The 21933-nt window shown below is 42.2% G+C and overlaps 1 protein-coding gene across 4 annotated transcripts in view; it reads right to left on the bottom strand.

Annotated features, from left to right (window-relative positions):
- Positions 1–3757: 3757 nt before the first annotated feature.
- Positions 3758–21933, bottom strand: part of slc5a12 (solute carrier family 5 member 12) — a 61697-nt gene continuing 43521 nt past the window's right edge. For 2 of the 4 annotated variants that reach the window (XM_072272717.1, XM_072272718.1), the window contains 5 exons: positions 16197–16283; positions 15132–15319; positions 14937–15040; positions 11335–11465; positions 3758–8680 (listed from right to left, as the gene is read on the bottom strand). In XM_072272717.1, coding sequence (XP_072128818.1) covers positions 8645–8680; positions 11335–11465; positions 14937–15040; positions 15132–15319; positions 16197–16283 — 546 coding nt within the window. In that variant the 3' untranslated portion in view covers positions 3758–8644. The remainder of the gene's footprint in view (positions 8681–11334; positions 11466–14936; positions 15041–15131; positions 15320–16196; positions 16284–21933) is intronic. The other 2 variants (XM_072272721.1, XM_072272719.1) reach the window with 2 other exon arrangements.

Below are 21933 nucleotides of genomic sequence, written 5' to 3'. Positions count from 1 at the left end.
ACCTAGACGGTATATGAGGTGTTGCTCCTCCAACCTGAGTTTAGCCTCATTATGGCAGTAGAGGAGGCCATGTATGGACATATCTGAATGGGAATGGGAAGCAGAGTTGAAGTGGGTGGCTACCGGGAGATCCTGTCTGTTGTGGCGGACGGAGCGGAGGTGCTCGACGAAGCGGTCCCCCAATCTGCGTCGGGTTTCACCGATGTAGAGGAGACCGCACTGGGAGCACCAGATGCAATAGATGCCCCCAACAGACTCACAAGTGAAGTGTTGCCTCACTTGAAAGTACTGTTTGGGGCCCTGAATGGTGGCAAGAGAGGAGGTGTAGGGACAGGTGTAGTACTTGCGCTTACAGGGATAAGTGCCAGGTGGGAGATCCGTGGGAGGGACCAGGGAGTCACGGAGGGACTGATCCCTGTGGAAGGCAGAGAGGGGTGGAGAGGGAAAGATGTGCTTAGTGGTGGGGTCCTGTTGAAGGTGGCGAAAGTTGTGGAGGATAATGTGTTGGATCCGGAGGCTAGTGGGGTGGTAGGTGAGGACAAGGGGAACTCTGTCCCTGTTGTGGTGGCGGGAAGATGGGGTGAGAGCCGAAGTGCGGGAAATGGAGGAGATGCGGGTGAGGGCATCATTAATGACAGTAGAAGGGAAACCACGATCCTTAAAGAAAGAGGACATTTGAGATGTCCTGGAATGGAAAACTTCATCCTCGGAGCAGATGCGGCAGAGACGGAGGAACTGGGAATAGGGAATGGCTTTTTTGCATGTGGCAGGGTGGGAAGAGGTGTAGTTGAGGTAGTTATGAGAGTCAGTGGGATTGTAGAAGATGTCAGTGGACAGTCTGTCTCCAGAGATGGAGACCAAGAGATCGAGAAAGGGGAGAGAAAGAAGTGTCCGAGATAGACCAAGTGAATTTGAGGGCTGGGTGGAAGTTAGAAGTAAAGTCGATGAAATTGACGAGCTCAGCATGGGTGCAGGAAGCAGCACCAATGTAGTTGTCAATGTACCGAAGGAAAAGTTGGGGAGCAGTACCAGAATAGGTTTGGAGCACAGACTGTTCCACATAACCAACGAAGAGGCAGGCATAGCTAGGGCCCATGCGAGTTCCCATAGCTACACCCTTGGTTTGAAGAAAGAGGGAAGAGCCAAAAGAGAAGTTATTGAGTGTGAGAACCAGTTCCGCCAACCAGAGGAAGGTAGTGGTGATGGGGAACTGGGGAGGTCTATTATTCAGAAAGTAGCGGAGAGCTTTGAGGCCTTCTTCATGGGGAATGGAGGTGTATAGGGACTCAGACCAGTTTAGAAATTGCAGGGGCCCTGGCAGAAATACTTAAAATATCCTTAACCACGGGTGCGGTGCCAGAGGACTGGAGGGTAGCTCATGTTGTTCCGTTGTTTAAAAAAGGCTCCAAAAGTAAACCAGGTAATTACAGGCCAGTGAGCCTGACATCAGTAGTAGGTAAATTATTGGAGGGTGTTCTGAGAGATCGGATATACAAGTATTTGGACAGCCAAGGGCTGCTTAAGGATAGTCAGAATGGCTTTGTGCGTGGTAGATCGTGTTTAATGAATCTTGTAGAGTTTTTCGAGGAGGTTACCAAGAAAGTAGATGAAGGAAAGGCTGCGGATGTTGTCTACATGGACTTTAGTAAGGCCTTAGACAAAGTCCCACATGGGAGGTTAGTTCAGAAGGTTCAGACACTCAGTATCCATGGAGAGGTTGTAAACTGGATTCAAAATTGGCTGTGTGGGAGAAGACAGAGAGTGGTAGTGGATGATTGTTTCTCAGACTGGAGGCCTGTGACTAGTGGTGTGCCTCAGGGATCTGTGCTGGGACCATTGTTGTCTGTTGTCTATATCAATGATCTGGATGATGATGTGGTAAACTGGATCAGCAAGTTTGCTGATGGCACTAAGATTGGAGGCATTGTGGACAGTGAGGAAGACTTTCAAAGCCTGCAGAGGGATCTGGACCAACTGGAAAAATAGGCCAGAAAATGGCAAATGGAATTTAATGCAGACAAGTGTGAGGTGCTGCATTTTGGAAGGATGAATCAAGGTAGGACGTACACAGTAAATGGTAGGGCACTGAGGAGTGCGGAGGAACAAAGGGATCTGGGAGTTCAGATACATAATTCCCTGAAAGTGGCATCACAGTCAGACAGGGTTGTAAAGAAGGCTTTTGGCATCCTGGCATTCATAAATCAAAGTATTGAGTATAGGAGTTGGAATGTTATGGTGAGGTTGTATAAGACATTGGTGAGGCCAAATTTGGAGTATTGTATGCAGTTCTGGTCACCTAACTATAGGAAGGATATCAGTAAGTTTGAAAGAGTGCAGAGAAGATTTACTAGGATGTTGCCAGGTCTTCAGGAGTTGAGTTACAGGGGAAGATTGAACAGGTCAGGACTTTATTCCTTGGAGCATAGAAGAATGAGGGGAGATTTGATAGAGGTTTACAAAATTATGAGGGGTATAAACAGAGTAAATGCGAGTAGGCTCTTTCCACTTAGATTAGGAGAGATAAGTATGAGAGGACATGGCTTTAGGGTGAAAGGGGAACGGTTTAGGTGGAACATTAGGGGGAACTTCTTCACTCAGAGACTGGTGGGAGTGTGGAATGAGCTACCATCTGTCATGGTAAATGCGGGCTCACTCTTAAGTTTTAAGAATAAATTGGATAGATACATGGATGGGAGAGGTCTGGAGGGTTATGGACTGGGTGCAGGTCAATGGGACTAGCGGAATAAAGTTTCAGCACACACTAGAGTGGCTGAATGGCCTGTTTTCTGTGCTGTAGTGTTCTATGGTTCAATGGAAAGCTGAACAACTCCATTTGATCTTCATCCTCCTCTGCTTCATCATTATCACACCAAAATTCCTCAGCTGCTGCTACTCATTACGATCATCACTGTCGTCATTCTTCTCCTGTTGGTGTGAGGCATCGACTTGCCTGGATAATGGAAGCCAATGGAGGGTAAGAATGAACCACAAGTTTAAAGAGTTAGCAGCGGTTTTGATTTGTACAGTCCTTCGGGAGGCCAGAATGATGGTTAGACTAATTAGTTGCTAACCCAGTATCGTCATTCATTCCCTACAAGACCAAAGCCATGCAGACCTTGTGCACACCCTGCTTTTGGTAAGTATTCTGTGTTGATTTATTCTGTAAGAATTTACAAAAGAAGGTGTTAGCAGTCTCTAGAGTGGACCAGACATGAACAAATAACGAGATATCAGAAAATGTTCCTTTTCAAAGGGAGTTAAAAAATAATTGTTCTAAAATGCAGTTGCTCTAAGAGGCATGGATAGTCACAATTCAATACATTTTACTGTACTGGAAGTCTTGAGGGTGGATTGAACTTTTAATTATGGCAGGGTCCAACATAGAAACATAGAAAACCAAGAGCACAATACAGGCCTTTCGGCCCACAAAGTTGTGCCGAACATGTCCCTACCTTAGAAATTACTAGGCTTACCCATAGCCCTCTATTTTTCTAAGCTCCATGTACCTATTCAGGAGTCTCTTAAAAGACCCTATCGTATCCGCCTCCACCACCGTTGCTGGCAGCCCATTCCACGCACTCACCACTCTGCGTAAAAAGCATACCCCTGACATCTCCTCTGTACCTACTCCCCAGCAGCTTAAACCTGTGTCCTCTTGTGGCATCCATTTCAGCCCTGGGAAAAGCCTCTGACTATCCGCATGACAGATATCCACATGACAATGCAAGACAGATAGATAGATAATTTATTGATCCCAAAGGAAATTACAGTGTTACAATAGCATTACAAGTGCATAGATATACAGATATTAGAAGAGAAGTAAGAAAAACAAAAAAATAAGTTACCTCAGTCTAACAGGAGGCGGTTGTCACTTCCCCTGCTACAGGTTGACTCATTATAGAGCCTAATAGCCAAGGGTAAAAATGACCCTGTATACTGCTTTTCTTTAACCAGATTGCCGAACGTGTTCCCATTGGGCAAGGAACTTGGAGAAGGCCAAAAGCACAGAACAGGTAGGAAACACACTACTTTCTTAGTCAAAATTATGGATATTGAAATCTGTAGGATTTTGATTCTGTATTAAGTCAGCAAGAGAGTGACAGAGTGCCTTTGGAGGAGGTGAGGCTGGAGGGGAAATGGAATCCTTTCCCATTCTGTTTTAATCCATTAGAAAATTAATTTAAAGTAATTTAATTTTATCTCTGTTTACCCTCCTTCTATTTGTGGATCAATATTTGAAACTTAAAAAAAAGCTTCAACAGATATGTATTTTCTTGCCTGAAAACAGTTTCCTATTTTGTCAATAATCAAAGATATAAAGACTGAAAACAGTTGAATACTTGATGTAAACGCAGATATTGATGAATAAAAAATATGTAGGATTCATAAAATGAGAACTCAAGCACATTGCAGAAAGTAACATAACAGGATCTCAATTGCAAAGTAGATTAATGCATCAATGATGAGAAGGTAATATCTAAATGTGGGTAGATGGGGACTGGCAGAAAAACAGGTTGGCATGGACCAAAGGGCTAAATTGCTCCACAATTTTGTGAATATATTTATTTGCTTACAGGAGTGTTGTTACACATGATCCATTATTGTCAGTCAATGAGAAGCTGGTGGTGAGCTGTTGGGTGAGAATATTGGGGGGCTTTGATCAAGAGGTAATAGATTTCCAGGAAGAATTGTATATGAATTGAGGGACACTGATATTTTGTAAACTAAGTGGTGGAGTTTCCTTTATTGGGTCATGATTTTCAAGAAACCCCATTGAATGGCTGTAGTTCCTTTTTTTTTTAAGATGGTGTAAACTTGAACCACTATACCATAGCAAAGGAGGGAGTGCATGCTTAAGTGTGGAAATAAGGCACCAATCAATTGGATTTTTGGATGGTGTTGAATTGGGCAAAATTGCAGTCAACAGGATGAGTTGCAACATAAAAGGCAGGCAAAATCAAAAGGGTGAATACAGGACTGAAGGTATTGTATCTGAATGCACGCAGTATATGGAATAAAGTAGTTGAACTTGCAGCACAGTTGCAGATTGACAGGTATGATGTTGTAGGCATCACTGAATCTCACAGGGATGATGGCAGATCAGCAATAGCTGGAATTTCTGGAAGCAATTCAGAAGGCACAGGTTATACACATCCCAAAGAGGAAGAAGTATTCTAAAGGAAAGATGACACAACCAAGGCCAACAAGAGAAATCAAAGCCAACATAAAAGCCAGAGGTGGGCATTTAATATAACAAAAACTAGTGGGAAGCTAGGGGATTGGAAAGCTTTTAAAAAACAACAGAAGGCAACTAAAAAATGTCATTAATGTGGTAAGGATGGAATATGAAATTAAACTAGCCAATAATATTAAAGAAGATACCAAAAGTTTCTTCAGATACATAAAGTGTAAAAGAGAGGCAAGAGTAGATATTGGACCACTGGAAAACAATACTGGAGAATGCAATGTTTGCATTCATTTCAATAGGACTAGAATATAAAAGCAAGAATGTAATGTTCAAACTTTATAAAGCACTGGTGAGGCCTCATTTACAGTATTGTAAACAGGTTTGGACCCCTTAGAAAGGATATGCTGAAACTGTAGAGAGTTCAAAGGAGATTCGTGAAAATGATTCCAGAATTGAATGGCTTGTCATATGAAGAGCATTTGATGGCTCTGGAATTCTAGAATTCAAATGAATGAGGGGTGGCCTCATTGAAAACTATTGAATGGTGAATGGCTTTGATAGAGTAGATGTGGAGAGGATACTTCCTATGGTGGGAGAGTCTAAGACCAGAGAACACTGCCACAGAATAGAGGGGCATCCTTTTAGAACAGAGATAAGGAGAAATTTCTTTAGCAAGAGAGTGGTGAACCTGTGGAGGCCAAGTCTTTATGTGTATTTAAGGCAGAGGTTGATAGATTCTTTATTGGTAGAGCATGAAGGGATACGGGGAGAAGACTGGAATTGGGGCTGAGAGGAAAATTGGATCAACTATGATGAAATGTTGGAGAGACTCGATGGGCCCAGTGGCCTAGTTAGCTCCTATATCTTATGGATCTCATTGTCTTGTTGGTGTAGTGCTGTTCCTAATAGTTGGAGCGTATTCCATACTATCTTAGCTGTTTGTTATAGGCAGATAGGCTTTGCAAAATACAAACTCTGATATGTTCTTGTAGCCACACTATGATACTGGGTGGTCCAATTAGGATTCTGAACAGTGATGGTCTACCTTTGGTGATGTTGGATCAGGAATAAATGTTGCCCAACACATTGATCCTTTCTTACATCATACAATAAGACATTTTATATCCCACTGAGAGAGCAGTCAAGAAAACCTCATTCTAGAAATAAGAATCCTAGAATCAGTGCACCTCCTCAGTACTTCCTGGATTTATTGCTCAAATTCACGGAGATGACTTCAATGGAAACACATACTATTCAAATTTTGAATATAAGTTAATGTTTTGTGATTTTCTGCATATCAGCATAACAGAAATCTTATTTACTCTTACAGGGAATGCAGTGTTTTGATGTTAATACAAATAGATTGGAATCCTTGGGACCAAAGCAGAAATAATACAGTCATCTCTAAGCAGGTGATGCAAAAATCAATTTATATAATATTGTTGTCAGTTGTGTAATTATTATTTTTCTTTATTTCCTCTTGAAGTAATTTAATATTATTGTCAAACAGGTTCCTATAATCTCAAGTTGTCTGTTCTATCTAGGTACAGGGTATATGTAAACAGGAGCTGGTAATAAGTTTCGATGGCTGTCATCTGAACTGGGGAATTGAAATCAATAACATATCCAGTCAATACCTTCTGACTTTATTCCTCATTGTAATGAGAAGACAAATATTACACATATTAATATTTTCTTTCTAAATCTGCAGGGTGGCTAGGTACTGTATATGGAATAAAATGATTAAATGCTGAATTCTGCACTTCTTCCCCCCAACTCTCTCCCCCAGCCCATTCTGCCTCATCACCAAATATGCAATCCTACTATGAGTAATATCACATGTTTATATTGTCTTCATCCTCATTGATAAAAGAATAACGACTTTACACTGGCATTACAAAAATTTTTGCTGTTAATAATATTTTTATAACATTGTTTCACGGCTTGTATGAGTTTGGACAGCATGGTTCTGTGACCTCTGAACATTTCTAACCTCACAATCTTTGTCAACATTGCAAGTTTTGTTAATTTTGTGTTTAGATAGTGATCAAAATTTCCTTAAGTGCTTTGAGATGTTGAGGCACGATGTAAGTGGCACCTCTAGTCGAGGTGTTGCCTCATAGTTCCAGTGACTCCAGATCACGCATGACCTCCAGTGTTTGCTGTATGGAGATTTTACACTCTCCCAGTGACTATGTGAGTTTCCTCCAGGTAGTCCTCATACATCCCAAAGACATACAGATTGGGTAGATTAATTGCCATCTGTAGACTTACCCCCTATGTTGGTTAGTGGAAATTGATGAGAAAAGTAGAGTATAGAGAATATTAAGTGGGGGGGGGGGTGATTGTTTGATGGTGCTGTGAGCTGGCATGGATAAAGAGACCAAATTTCCTCTTGACAATGTTGTACTGGTTGGTGAGGCAAGTTTGAGAAGCTGAGTGGCTGACTCCTGGTTCCATTATTTGTCTGCTCTCATGATTTGTCTAGGGTATCTGAGCAGAGAGGGTAGAAGACTATGGAAGGAAAGGAAGGTGGAGGAGAACCAGTGGGAGGTATCAGGCACATTAAAAGATGAGGTGGGAGAGGAAACTGGAATGGGAATAGTGAAGAAGGGGTGCGACGGCAATTACTGGAAGTTCAAGAAATCAATGTTCATGCCATCAGGTTGGAGGCTACCCGGATGGAATATAAGATGTTGCTTCTCCAACCTGAATATGATCTCATCGCAGCAGTAGCTGAGGCAATGGAATTGCACTTCAGAATGAGAATGGGAAATAGAATTGAAGTAGGCGGCCACTGGGAGATCACACTTTTTCTGGTGTTGTATTCTACATTGGTGAGGAAGGTCAGCCAAAATCAGAAGGGAAATTCTCTCAGAAGTGAGCTGAATAGAAAAATTGAGTATTTAGATTGGGAACCAGAATTTCAGGAGCATACTGTAAATTGTCATGCATTTTCCAGCTTGCTTCATTGTTGAGTTCTATAGAGAAAAGGCTTGTTGATTTGTAATGGGGAAGAAAGGCAAATTATGTTTTCAATATTTTTGTTATTTGGAAAATGCTCTTCTTAAAAGTTCAATATTCCATTGAAATATGGTTGGAGCTAATGGAACCCTATTCCATTCCTACTGAGGTCAGGGTTGAATTAATAGACTTCATAAAGTTAATGGCTAGATGGTAGTTTTTGCACTTGGCTTATTAACCATGGTGAAGCTAACAGTTTTCAGTGATAGTTTAGCCAAAAAATATTTTCACAGTTTATAGTAATAACTGAATGATTTTCTATTTACAGCTCTTGAGCTTCATTGTAATCTTAGTCTGGAATTAAAAATATGTTTCTTTCATAAATCCAAAATTAAAATGAGTACATTGTTCAGGGATATAGATAGATAGAAGTTTCCTTGATTCCCGATTATACGCATAATTAAGCTCTTCTCCTGTTGATATTTCCATTATCTATTTGTTATCTGATGCCGTATTTTCTTCTTTGGCCTGCAAACAAATTTGAAAAGTTATAAGGGGTATAGTATTTTTCATCCTTGAAGAAACACTACTCTTCATTTTGTGCAATAATTGCTTGTTAATATATCAGTATGTGAAGACGTAGTTGCCCCCTTGCCTGAGGAAGGGGAAGAAGCCAGAGTAAGAAGGTGGGAGGGAGGGGTAAAAGTACAAGCTGGAAGGTGATAAGTAAAACTAAATGAGGTGAAAGGGGGATGAAGTGAGAAGGTGTGGGGGTGATAGGTGAAACCAGGTGACGGGGAAGGTAAGTGGATGGGGGAGGGGGGATGAAGTGAGTAAATAATTCAATATTGATTCCACTGGGGATTCCTCCGATAATCCAATACTACTATAAAATACATATTATTTGTGTTTATACATAAACCACCAAACCAAAAACTCTACATTGGACAGCTCCAAGCCCAGCTGTAAAGGGAGGAGGGTTGGCCGTGCACCTAGCCATGGGGCTAAGTTCATCCCGTTTAAGGAAAAACAGCTCTACAGTAGCTCCAAAGATCTCATTCCTGGGAAGGGAAGACTCTTTGCCTTGAAGATGTACAAAGTCTTATGGTGAAAGCTGCAAGTCTGCGGAATCCTCAGTACCGATCATCCAGTGCGCGCGGCTGCTCCAAAATGATATCATATTTGTTAAGTAGGGGCCATACACAATCCTGATTTGATGGAGACAGACGTGAGAAGCATGGAGGAACATCTGGAGAAACTTCTGAAATGCCCCTTCGCAGCCACTGCTACTGTGCGACCGAGAATCTCCGGAGGGGAAGGCCCCAAGTCCTCGGCTTTGCCTATTGCCTGTTGCCGGGGCCAGGGTCGAAGCGCTCGGCAGAGATGGTGCTCAGTGCTCGGTGTCGGAGGGCTGGTCGGAGGCTCGAAGTTTTCGGACGGACTCAAGAGTCGATTGTGGTCGGGTGCTTCCAGGGTGCTGCATCGGCAAGTTTGCAGCGCTGGAAGCTCATGGCAGGGAGAGTTTCTCCCTTCTACCGTCTGTGTGAGATGATGGGACTTTCGAGAGATTTTGAGTTTTTTTTTACCGTGCCCATGGTCTGTTCTTTATCAAATTATGGTATTGCTTTGCACTGTTGAAACTATATGTTATAATTATGTGGTTTTTGTCAGTTTTTTAGTCTTGGTTTGTCTTGTGTTTCTGTGATATCATTCCGGAGGAACATTGTATTATTTCTTAATGCATGCATTACTAAATGACAATAAAAGAGGACTGCGTGTCCTCATAATCTAATAATCTAATCCTATCGTCTGGGACCACCACCACTGGAGCATAGAATGTGAAGACCATGTATGAAAGAGGAATCCCCAGGAAAAGCTGAAGAGAGACTGGCCAAAGAGCACTGGCGATGTGACCTTGAATCTGACACCTAGAAGCTGGCAACACCTGGGGACAACTTGAAAGACTGGCCCAGGATGAAGGACTCTGGGAAGCTGCTGTAGATGGTCTATGTCCCATTAGAGGTGATGGGTTTAACTAACTAACACTGAACCAATACTAGACAGCCAAATAAAAACCTTGCAGTATTTCATTATGTGCTCGATTTAAATCATTCCAGCTTCAGGGGCAGAATAGTAGGATCTAACATTATTAGATGGCAAATTTAGCACCAATATTGAAGGAGAAATTTATACATTCTTGTATTTTATCTGCTGTTTCAAAAATAACTTGTGAAACAATAATGTCACAAAATATCCAAGCAAAGTTCATTTTCTGAACAATGATGTTTTCTCACAAGCTCAACCAATGTCTTCCACACATTACTGACTAAGCGTGTCTTAATGGCTAAACAACATCAGAAATGTTGTTTAGCCTGGGAGATCGTTTTGCTGAACACCTACGCTCTGTCCGCCAGAGAAAGCAGGATCGCCCAGTGGCCGCACATTTTAATTCCACATCCCATTCCCATTCTGATATGTCTATCCATGGCCTCCCCTACTGTAAAGATGAAGCCACACTCAGGTTGGAGGAACAACACCTTATATTCCGTCTGGAACATTCTCTAACTTCCGCTAATGCCCTACCTCCCCCTCATACCCCAATCCATTATTTATTTATATACACATATTCTTTCTCTCTCTCTCCTTTTTCTCCCTCTGTCCCTCTGACTATACCCCTTGCCCATCCTCTGGGTTCCCCCCCCCCCTTTTCCTTCTCCCTGGGCCTCCTGTCCCATGATCCTCTCATATCCCCTTTGCCAATCACCTGTCCAGCTCTTGGCTCCATCCCTCCCCCTCCTGTCTTCTCCTATCATTTTGGATCTCCCCCTCCCCCTCCCACTTTCAAATCTCTTACTAGCTCTTCCTTCAGTTAGTCCTGACGAAGGGTCTCGGCCCGAAACGTCGACTGTACCTCTTCCTAGAGATGCTGCCTGGCCTGCTGCATTCACCAGCAACTTTGATGTGTGTTGTTACAAATGCAAGATCCTATACTTTCAGAACAGGAAGTGAGGGTTTAGATTAAATGAACATGATGCCCTATTTGTGCAATTTTGATTTAATTGTGTAATTTATTTGTGAAGTGGACTTGATGGGCCACTTCTGCTCCTGTATCTTATGGTCTTAATATAATTTGCAACTCTTGTCAAATATATTATGTAAAGGAGGCTCAATAAAACTCTAACCTCTGCATTGCTTTTCAGTCTGTACTGAATTCCAGACCCACACCTCTTTCCAAATTTATCTGACCAAAAGCAAAACAGATTGGAGAGTGGTCTGATGAGTGCTGGTCTCACAGTAGCAGTGTCTTTGGATCCTGGAAAAGAACACAGGAATTCAAAAGAGTATCTCAGAATTATTTTACACCTGCTTCAAATGCAATTTACTATACATTCTAAGAGGACTGCAAGTGGAGATCCAAGTTGTGGATCATTATCACTTAGAGCCTACAGGGGATTTGCTTTCTCTCGGGTTCTTTCTCATCTACACTCAGTGACCACTTTATTGGGTACTCCTGTACACCTGCTCATAAACGCAAATATCTAACTAGCAATAATGTGGTAGCAACTCAATACAAAAAATAGGTAGACAGGGTCAAGAGGACCAATTGCTGTTTAGACCAAACATTAGAATGGTGAAGAAATGTGATCTAAGCGACTTTGGCCATGGACTACTTGTTAGTGCCCGACGGGGTAGTTTGAGTATCTCAGAAGCTGCTGATCTCCTGGGATTTTCATGCACAACTGTCTCTGGAGTTTACAGAGAATGGTGAGAAAAATTAATAAGATCCAGTGAGCAGCAGTTCTGTGGGTGAAAACTTGTTGTTAATGAGGAAGGTTAGAGGAAAATGGCCAGACTGATTCAAGCTGACAGCAAGTGGACAGTAACTCAAATAGCCACGCGTTACAAAAATCGTGTGCAGAAGAGCATCTCTGACTGTACAGCACATCGAATCTTGAAGTGAGTGAGCTACAGCAGCAGAAGACTACAGCAGGTTCCACTTCTGTACCTAATAAAGTGGCCACCCAGTGCATATTTGATCCTTACTTGTGAATTAATTTTCATTCTAGGAACTAAGGTAGCAGTATTGATGCAACATTTTAGTCCTTAGAAGATTTAATCAAGAATACACAAGTTCTTGGCTTTTCCTTGTTCTTCTCTTCTTAATTTGGCCTGTCCCCTAAAACCCTTACTAATTTTTATAGATGCACCGTAGAAAGAATTCTTCCAGGGTGTATCACAACCTGGTGTGGAAGTTGTCCTGTCCAAGACCAGAAGAAGCTGCAGAAGATCGTGAACACAGCCCAGCACATCACACAAATCATCCTTCCGTCCTTGGACTCACTTTACACCACACGCTGTCAGAGCAGGGCTGCCAGGATAATGAAGGGCACGACCCACCCAGCCAACACACTTTTCGTCCCTCTTCCCTCCAGGAGAAGCCTCAGGAGCTTGAAGACTCGTACGGCCAGATTTGGGAACAGCTTCTTTCCAACTGTGATAAAACTGCTGAACGGATCTTGACCCGGATCTGGGCCATACCCTCCAAATGTCCGGACCTGCCTCTCAGCTTTTTTGCACTACCTTACTTTCCATTTTCTATTTTCTATTTATGATTTATAATTTAAATTTTTAATATTTACTATCGATTTGTACTCCAGGGAGCGCGAAGCGCAGAATCAAATATCGCTGTGATGATTGTACACTCTAGTATCAATTGTTTGGTGACAATAAGGTATAAATTATAATTTTATTATTCACTAGTGGCCCATAAAACTGTTAAAAGGTTGGCAGATAGTTAAACCATTTCCCATCTAAGCACCGGAAAGTTAATGCTTCATTTCACACCACTGCACAAATATCAAAGAGTGAGGTGGCACAAGAGATCTGGCACTTGGTATAAGACCAAGATTTGTGGCCTTGCATCCAGAACATTCCTGAGTGAAATAAATATTGCACTTAATCCTGAGAGTCATGCTGAATTTCAAGGACTATCATCCTGTTTTGAGATTCATCGGTTTTCATAATCAGCCAAGCTTCAAATGAAATTCTGAATCTTGTAACAGTTCAACAGGGTGATAAACCTATAGTGTTCATTACCATTGGCCAAGTCATTGGGTACAATTAATGAGGAGGTTGATAGGTTCTTGGTTAGTTAGGGTGTCAGAAGTTACGGGAGAAGACAGGAGAATGGGGTTGAGAGAGATAATAAATCAACCATAAAGGAATGATGGAGCAGACTCGACTGCCCCTATGTCTTATGATGTTTAGTTCTCAAAGTTGAAGGCAGGCCTGTAGTTAGATGGGGGTTAATGTTCCATTTTCATGCTGGATGATAGTGGCTGACTCTATTTGTCTCCTGCCTCAGCTTCCTTTTCCTGGACCGAATTTGAAGCTCCACATGTTAAAGCCCCACTTCAATCTGCCACAAAGCTAGTTATCATCAACATTATCAACATGTTGCTATTATTGTAAATCCGCTCTAGAATGGGGATTAACTGAACTTTTAATAGCTGTAATCTTGATCTTTAGCAAATAAATATTTCTGGGCCAGGCTTCAGGCGTCAAGTCAGAAAGGAACTATCTGCGCAGCCAGAAACAGAGGCATAAAGTTTGCTCGAAGTTAATCCACAGTCTTATCTGCATAATTGAGCTGCACAACTTTCTCTGCTGTCACATTCAGCTAGAGAGATTTTGGACAGCTTAGTAATTCCAGAGCCAGCAGGAGATGTGCTTGAGAGGAGCAATGTTCTGTGGTATGTCCCAAGGCAGGTGGGAGGAGATGCAATTGGAAGACTGAGGTGGCCCAAAACTTTAGAGAAGGAAGAATTATTTCAGTAACTTTTCAATATTATTTTATAAATGTACTGCTCTTAGAGCATGATAGCTGCTGAATAATCTAAAGCAAGGGAAGCGGGTTGTGGGGCTTCAACACTCAGTATCCAAACATATGGTAGCATCCTTATTTGCAATGACTTTGTAGCTTTTTCAGTAGCCTCACATGAAGCTCCTCTCAGAGATGATCATTTGGCTTTGAACAAATTGTTCTACATCCACAATGTGGTATCATTACTATCGCTATTCAATGACTTGATGCTACATTATTCAGAGCGACAGTGAATTAGAATGGACCTACAATGTATTTTATTGGATAAAGTATCTTTTGAAGCAGATTAAATCATACGCAATTTCTTTACAATCTAAACAGTATAATGTTTGTTTATTTGTCGGAAAACTAATGCTGTTTCTATTTAAAATGCTGAAAGGTGATTTTCACTGCTGGGCACGTTGGTGAAGGATTGCTTTGGGGCTGCCCATCCAATTACTATATCTGAAGATGCGTGCCATGAGATTGGAGTTTCACTTATTTGTACCACATACCACCCGGAAGCTTCCTGATTAATGGAACTGGTTCGGGATTTCAGTTCCTATATATCAGGGTGTCGCCATGGACCCCTGGCTTAATGGTATTGGTCTATGGCATAAAAAGGTTGGGAACCCCTGAGAATATATAACATTAATACAAATCTGCCAAAAGGCACATCCAATTAGTTCTATTTTGGGGATATTAGTTTGTAGTACAAGTCATACATTTGCATTTTCCTATTAAATTATCAGCAGTGAACTTAAAAACTTGTGCTCTAAATAATTAATTTAAACCCATTGTAAATCGATATACAGAAATTCAAAGCAACTGTTTAAAAAGTAGATTGATTGATGAAGAACCATGAAAAAGTGAGATACTTCATTCAGAAATTAATTGATCTTGAAAAAGTTTGGAGCAAACCTGACATGAAGCTTATGAGAAGCCCTGCAATCAATGTGCCCAAGCATCCTAGAGGACTGTAGTAGAGATATGAGAGAGAATACCAACTGTCCGCCAGAATAGGTCTGTCAATGTAAAAGTGCAATACAGTATCATTATTGTCACATGGCACTTTACATAGTTACAGAAAATGTCAATTTTACCAAAAGTTGATACCTGTCTCTTTCTTGAGGAGTTAGGGTCAGCGATTGTGTAGGTAACAATTCCGAGATGTTCAGTGGCAAGCAACTGTTGGTGCTTAAATGTAAGGGCCGCGTTCTTGATGCAGGTGCGGGGTAAATAAATCCACCGATTGCAGGCCAGAAGGATAAAAATAGTCCAACGACTAACCCTCCGAAGGCACCCTGTGAAAATGAGCCAGGTGGTTGATGGTGTGGAGTATGGAGGTGATGAATTTCATGAGGGAACACGTTATATACTGTACTTACAAATACAAGAAATTCTGCAGACACTGGAAATCCAAAGCAACACTCACGAAACGCTGAAGGAAGTCAGCAGGTCAGGCAGCATCAATAGAAATAGTACTGTCAACTGTTTGGGCCGAGACCCTTCTTTAGGACTGGAAGAGAAGGGTGAAGATGCCAGAATAAAAAGGTGGGTGTAGGGGAAGGAGGTTAGCTATAAGGGGACAGGTGAAGCCAGGTGGTTGGAAAGGTAAAGGGTTGGAGAGGAAGGAATCCGACAGGAGAGGAGCATCGACTATAGGAGAAAGGGAAGGAGGAGGTGCATCAAGAGGAGATGATAGGGAGGTGAGAAGAATGGGGAATAGAAGAAGAGGGACGAGGGAGGGAATTTGTTTTATACCGGAAAGAGAAATCAATACTCATGCCATCAGGTTGGAGGCTATTCAGATGGAATATAACATACTGTGCAAAAGTCTTAGGCACATGTACATAGCCAGGGGGCCTAAGACTTTTGCACAGAACAGTAGTAATTTTATGTATTGCACTGTACTGTTAACACAAAAAAGACATGTGCATGATGGTCAACTTAATTCTGATATCGGATCTCTATTGTGGACTGAGAGTGGGAAGGGGGCAGGGAGAGAGGAATCATAGTTGGGAAAAGGGAAGGGAATGGGAAGCACCAGAAAGACATCCTGTAATGATCAATAATCTAGTCATGAAGAAGGGTCTTGGCCTGAAACGTTGACTACTTGTTCGGTTCCATGGATGCTGCCTAACCTGCTGAGTTCTTCCAGCATTTTGTGTATATACTTACAATCCAGTTTGCACAAGGAAATAAAATCCCCAGTGAAAACAATCCAAGCATGGGGCCACCGCACATGCCATGAATACTGGCTGCAGCCTGCAACCAAAAGGAAAACAGTAACATCAATTAGCACAGAAAGTTCTTTTTTAAAAGTAAGAATCAGTTTTACATAATGGGGACATGGCCTGAAAAGTTAGTATTGTTTGCTAATTCTTCATTTCCCTTAAGAAGGTATTAGGGCAATGTTTTGAAATGATAAAGTCCCTTTAGAGAAGGGACATCCTCTGCATTATTCCAGGGTGATGGGAGGGAAGAGATAAGTCCCAGATTTAGAAACAGTAATGCTGAAGAAAAAAGATCTGTTTATAAGTTGGGATAATATGAGACATGGAGTAATGCCGCACAGAAAGTGGCCCTTCGGTTCAACTAGTTCAAGCCAACCAAGATTTCCGATCTAAGCTATCCAGTTTGCCTTTTCCCCCCAAAGCTTTCCTATCCAAGTACCTGGAAAGTACCTTTTAAATATTGGTAATATACCTGCCTCAACCACTTTCTCCAGCAGCTCATTCCATATATAGACCACTTTCCAGGTGAAAGGTTGCCCGGCAGGTTCCTACTAAATTGTCGCAGTTGTATTAGTCATAGAGTCAGAAACAATCTCGTTGGCCCATTTTCAGATGGGCCATGAAAAACCAATCTAGTGCAATCCAAATACATGGAGATTATCAATACATTCTGTTCCCACTTTGAAATAGCGGCAGGGAGGTCTGAAGGCAGCATTGTCCCAGATATATACAGCCTTCATACTCATCTCTAGATGGTTGCTATACATGTATGCTCCGGATGGCTGTTGACCTAAGTTGGCAACAGCACATGACGAACGTCGTGCTCTATAACAACCTACCGATGCTCACCACTAAAATCAAGGTGAGAAGACTGCAACTAGCCCGAGCTACCTGCAAGCCCAGTCATCATATGGGAGCCCAAGCACGGGAGGATGAACCCTGGGTGCCCTCCCAAGACTATAGTCAACACGCTCCTAGAAGACACTGGCGCGGCTAATGTAGATGAACTGAATACACTGATGAGGGAGAGGGAGAAGTGAAGAGTCCATTATCGTGCCCAACACCGGCCTCCTAGGCCTGAGTCGACATAGTAGTAGTTCATACTCATGCCAGTCAAGACTGGGAGCTTTGGAAATGCATCGGCATAGCCTAGGTGAGTAACTACATTATATTTTGTAAAGGCCACACACTGCTGGTGGCAGGGTGGAGATATGTCACTACCAAATGGGGTGTAGGGCACTTCTTCCTTCCGCTAGCATGCAGGTTAAACCTTGGGCAAGGTGTAGCACCTGCTTATCCCCCCAATCAGGGTAACGTGAAGCTATGGACGGATGGTGGATGGTCCTATAAGCAGCTGGTGCATATCACAAGTCTTGGTTATGCGACCACTGACACCAAGCAAACAATCTCTGAAGAGTATTGCTAATGGCTGGGGTCACCCGTCTTGTAAAGACACTGATCAGAAGAAGGCAACGGCAAACCACTTCCATCGAAAAGTTTGCCAAGAACAATGGTCATGGATATGGATAGACCATGATCACCCACATCACAAAACATGGCACATAATGAATGAACGAACAAGCTGCTGTCACTGTGGTTGGTTGGCATTTGTTGTCTTGAAGGACAATGGGTGATCATCCTGATCATCACAAGCCTAGGGGGAAGGTATGGTAATCCTGAGATGCCCAGTCACCAAGATTCCCCTCTTGGCCTCACCAGTGTAGTCCAAAGGAAAGCTTATGAAGCAGTATGTTTGGCACCAGTCTAGCTGCAGGAGCTGCGGGAAGAACATTCAATGACATCCAGCCCCCTTAGGGGCTCCACTCCAGATTTGGTATCTAGGATTACTCCAGTAGCCTTCATCCTTCCCAAGGCTGCTGCAAGACAGTGGGGCTATTTACCCATAACCAGGAGCCTGGTTCATGAGCACCAGTTGTCACTGTACACTGGTGATACGCGGGAATATCACTCAAGAGGGCTGCTGTATTCTGCATGTTGTGGACCTCGACTGTTGCCAGATCTGCATTCTTCCAGGCGAGTGGACAGTATTCCTTCAATCCACTGATCTAAGTCCAGTGAATGATAGCAAAGGCTTGCAGTGGCAGACAAGTCACCAGATCTCTGATCTGATCTTGTCAACCATCCCTCTTCACTCAGTTTCCCTTCATAATTCACAAAAGAAAATAATAGCATGTTCTGGAAGTCTGTAAGGAAAACAGAAGGTCAATATTGTGAGTCAGTTAGAGCTGCAGAGGGAATGGACTGGTCAATGTTCTCAAAAGCCATTGAGGACTGGAAGCTGAAATACTTAATCACTTTACTGCTTCCTGATTATTACTCTCCCACCCCACCCCAACCTCCAGACCAGAATTCAAGGCCTAGTAATCAGGGTCCCATTTTTTCTGTAGTGGCAAAACTAATCCCAAATCATAACAAAATACAAAATCGGCAAGCCTGGAGTTTGAGGCCTGGTGTTTGGGCTCCTCATCCATGGTCCTCCTTCGTAACTATTGGCTGATAGCAAAAATCAAAGGTTGAAGGTGGACCGGAAGCCTGTGTCTATGAATCTCCGCAAATCTGCTGAGGAAGATCTGTAAATCCACGAGTCCACTAGAGGCCGAAGTTGGCCTGCCTTGGGGTTGCACTGTATGGGTGAGTGGGAGAGAGAAATAGGCTGGTTTTACTATTGTTATTTTGTTGCTATTTGTGTTTTGTTTCGTTGTGTTCTGTATTGTTCTTCGGAACATTGTGGGCATGTTGGTGCAGAATGTGTGGCGACATCACATCCCTAGGTGTATCGGTTGTTAATGCAAGTGACGCAATTCACTGTATGCTTCAATGTAAATGTGATAAATGAATGAATCTCCATCTAAATCAGAATGTATATAAGTTTATTGCAATCAAGAAATAGAAAGAAGCATTAAAGAAATTAAGGGCAGAAGACTGGATACTGGAACCTGGAGGAACTCAACAAGTCAGGCATCATCTGTGCAGTGAAATGGACAGTCAGTATTTTGGGTCAAACCCTTCATCTGAAATTGTACAGTTGGAAGACATTAAGGAGATTGAAAGATAATCCTGTATGTTTCGTGTATTTTGGGTACCTGCTAGGTAAATTGTTAGCAAATGGGGTGGAAAAGCAGATTACGTACTAACTAACTTGTTTGAAGAGTGGGATTCCCCTACAGATATAAGCAGCTCAATTTTCATGATTTTAAGCATAGCCACTGACAATGGTGCAGGATAAGAGCTTAAATCCCATGGTCTTGATGAAGAGTCATTGCCTGAAATGTCAACTGTTTCTTCATAGATGCTGCCTGACTTGCTGAGTGTTAGTCAAGATTCCCAGCATCTGCAAAGTCTCTCATGTATACCCAAGGTCTTGGCTGTTTAACATCTACTGTTAGAGCTATAGAGTCATACAACAGGCTTTTGGCTACCGAGTCCACGCTGACCATTTACCACCCCTTAAACTAATCTCACATTACTCTGATTTTATTCTTCCCACATCCTCGCCAACTACCCCACTCCCAAAATTCTCAGATGGGCCAAAACTCATACACATGGGCCAATTTACAGTGCCCAGATAACCTACCAATTCACACATTTTTGAATGGAGAGTAAACTGGAGTATCACAGTCAAACTTATAAGTTCATAGAGAGAACATGAAAACCTCACTCCAACAAAATATGAGCTCCTTTCTCCTCAACTATCAGGGTCTAGAACCAAAAGGAATAACTTCACTCAATGTCACTTGCCCCATCATTGAAATGTTCCCACAACCTATGGACACACTTTCAAGGACTCTTCATCTCATGTTCACAATATTTATTCCTTATTTATTTATTATTATTTCTTTCTTTTTTGTATTTTCATAGTTTGTCTTTTGCACAATGGTTGAACCGAAGTTGGAAGTTTGAAGTAGTGAGGCAGCTGTTTAACTTTGCTACTGCACCACCCAGATGCAAGCAGTATAAAATTTATATCCAGTGCTTCACCACTTCCAAGGTCTGTATTTACAACATACAGCTACGTACACCAGAGTAATTAACATTAGCTGTATGCCAGTCCTATTACTCCCCATCACAAAGGTATAAACACTGGAGTTATGTAAGGTAGACTTGGGATTAAATGTCAGTTTGCATTTCACTGAAGTGTTATTAATTTGGCTCCTTGTCAAACCTGGTTTAATGGGGCCACAACAATAACATCTCACTCAAAGTCAGCAAAGCCAAAGAGCTGCTTATTGACAACAGGGGTAAGAAGCCAAAGGTCCCTGAGCCAGACATCATTGTAGTATTGGAGGTGGAGAGCAACAGTAACTCTAAATTCTTTGTTCTCATATCAGAGAATCTGTCTGGTACCAGCACTATAGAGTACTGTGCGAAAGTCTAAGGCACATACAATCTATGTACAATAGTACATACAGTGTTATGCAGAGTTTTGCACAATACTGGGGTAATTTTATGTATTGCACTGTACTGCCACTGCAAAAAAAAATCATGACATATGTCAGTGATGAAATACCTGATTCTGATATGGGTCTGTATTGTGGACTGGGGTGCAAAGGGGACAGGGAGAGGGGAATCATGGTGGTGAAAAGGGGAAGGAGCAGGAAGCATCAGAGAGACGTAAACACGAGGAATTCTGCAAATGCTGGAAATTCAAGCAACACACATCAAAGTTGTTGGTGAACGCAGCAGGCCAGGCAACATCTCCAGGAAGAACGTCGACTGTACCTCTTCCTAGAGATGCTGCCTGGCCTGCTGCATTCACCAGCAACTTTGATGTGTGTTGCTTGAGCACCAGAGAGACATTCTGTCATGATTAATAAATCAATTGTTTGGAATAAAATGATATTGGTATCGCAGAGCTGGGTATGTCTGTAGCCGCGCCACAACCCGCCCCCCCCCAATCCTGGTACACATTTTCTGCCACCTGTCCTACACTCCTCCCATGGTTCTCCACCCTGGCCATTCCCAACATCCCTTACTGCCAGCAGATTTACAAACCTGATCTCCTCTCCATGTTAACAAATATAGCTTTGTGCCAATTCTTAGGCACCCTAGGTACATATACCTATCTAAGACCTTTGCACAGTAAGTGCCATCACAAACAAGGCTACTTTCTTAGATGTATAGATTTGGCATGTCACCTAAAACTTTGACAAACTTCTTTAGGTGCATGGTGGAGAGTGGTTGCATGATGTCCTGGTTATGGAAACCCAGGTTTGGAGAAACATACAGAAAGTGATGGATACAGCCCAGTCCATCACAAGCAATGCTCTCCCCGCTACTGATTTCGTAAATTCTGTTGTATTCCTTTATTTTCCTGTAAATTCCTGCAACAAAACAAATCTAAAGGTAGTATATAGCAACATATACTCCTTTTGATAATAAATTTAATTTGACTTTTATTTTACTCAAGAGTTGATTTACAGTTTGATCAAACAGCTCAGATGGCGGCAGCAAATGACTGGTAGAAAAGGAGCAGTCAATGAGTCTTGTTTGAAATGAAATCAAAGTGGATATTTGGGGTGTCATTGTTCATATTATTGAATGGCATTGTTGTTTCAACCTTGGCAGAAAAGGAAGAGCAGAGAAAAAAAGAGGAAAAATATGGATTGAATTAATATTCTTATCAGTGGTATAAAAGATGGAAGTACTGGAAATACTTAGCT

The sequence above is a fragment of the Mobula birostris genome, chromosome 11 (genome assembly GCF_030028105.1).
Source record: "Mobula birostris isolate sMobBir1 chromosome 11, sMobBir1.hap1, whole genome shotgun sequence".
Lineage (NCBI taxonomy): Eukaryota > Metazoa > Chordata > Chondrichthyes > Myliobatiformes > Myliobatidae > Mobula > Mobula birostris.
This window is presented reverse-complemented; position numbering and strand designations above follow the sequence as displayed.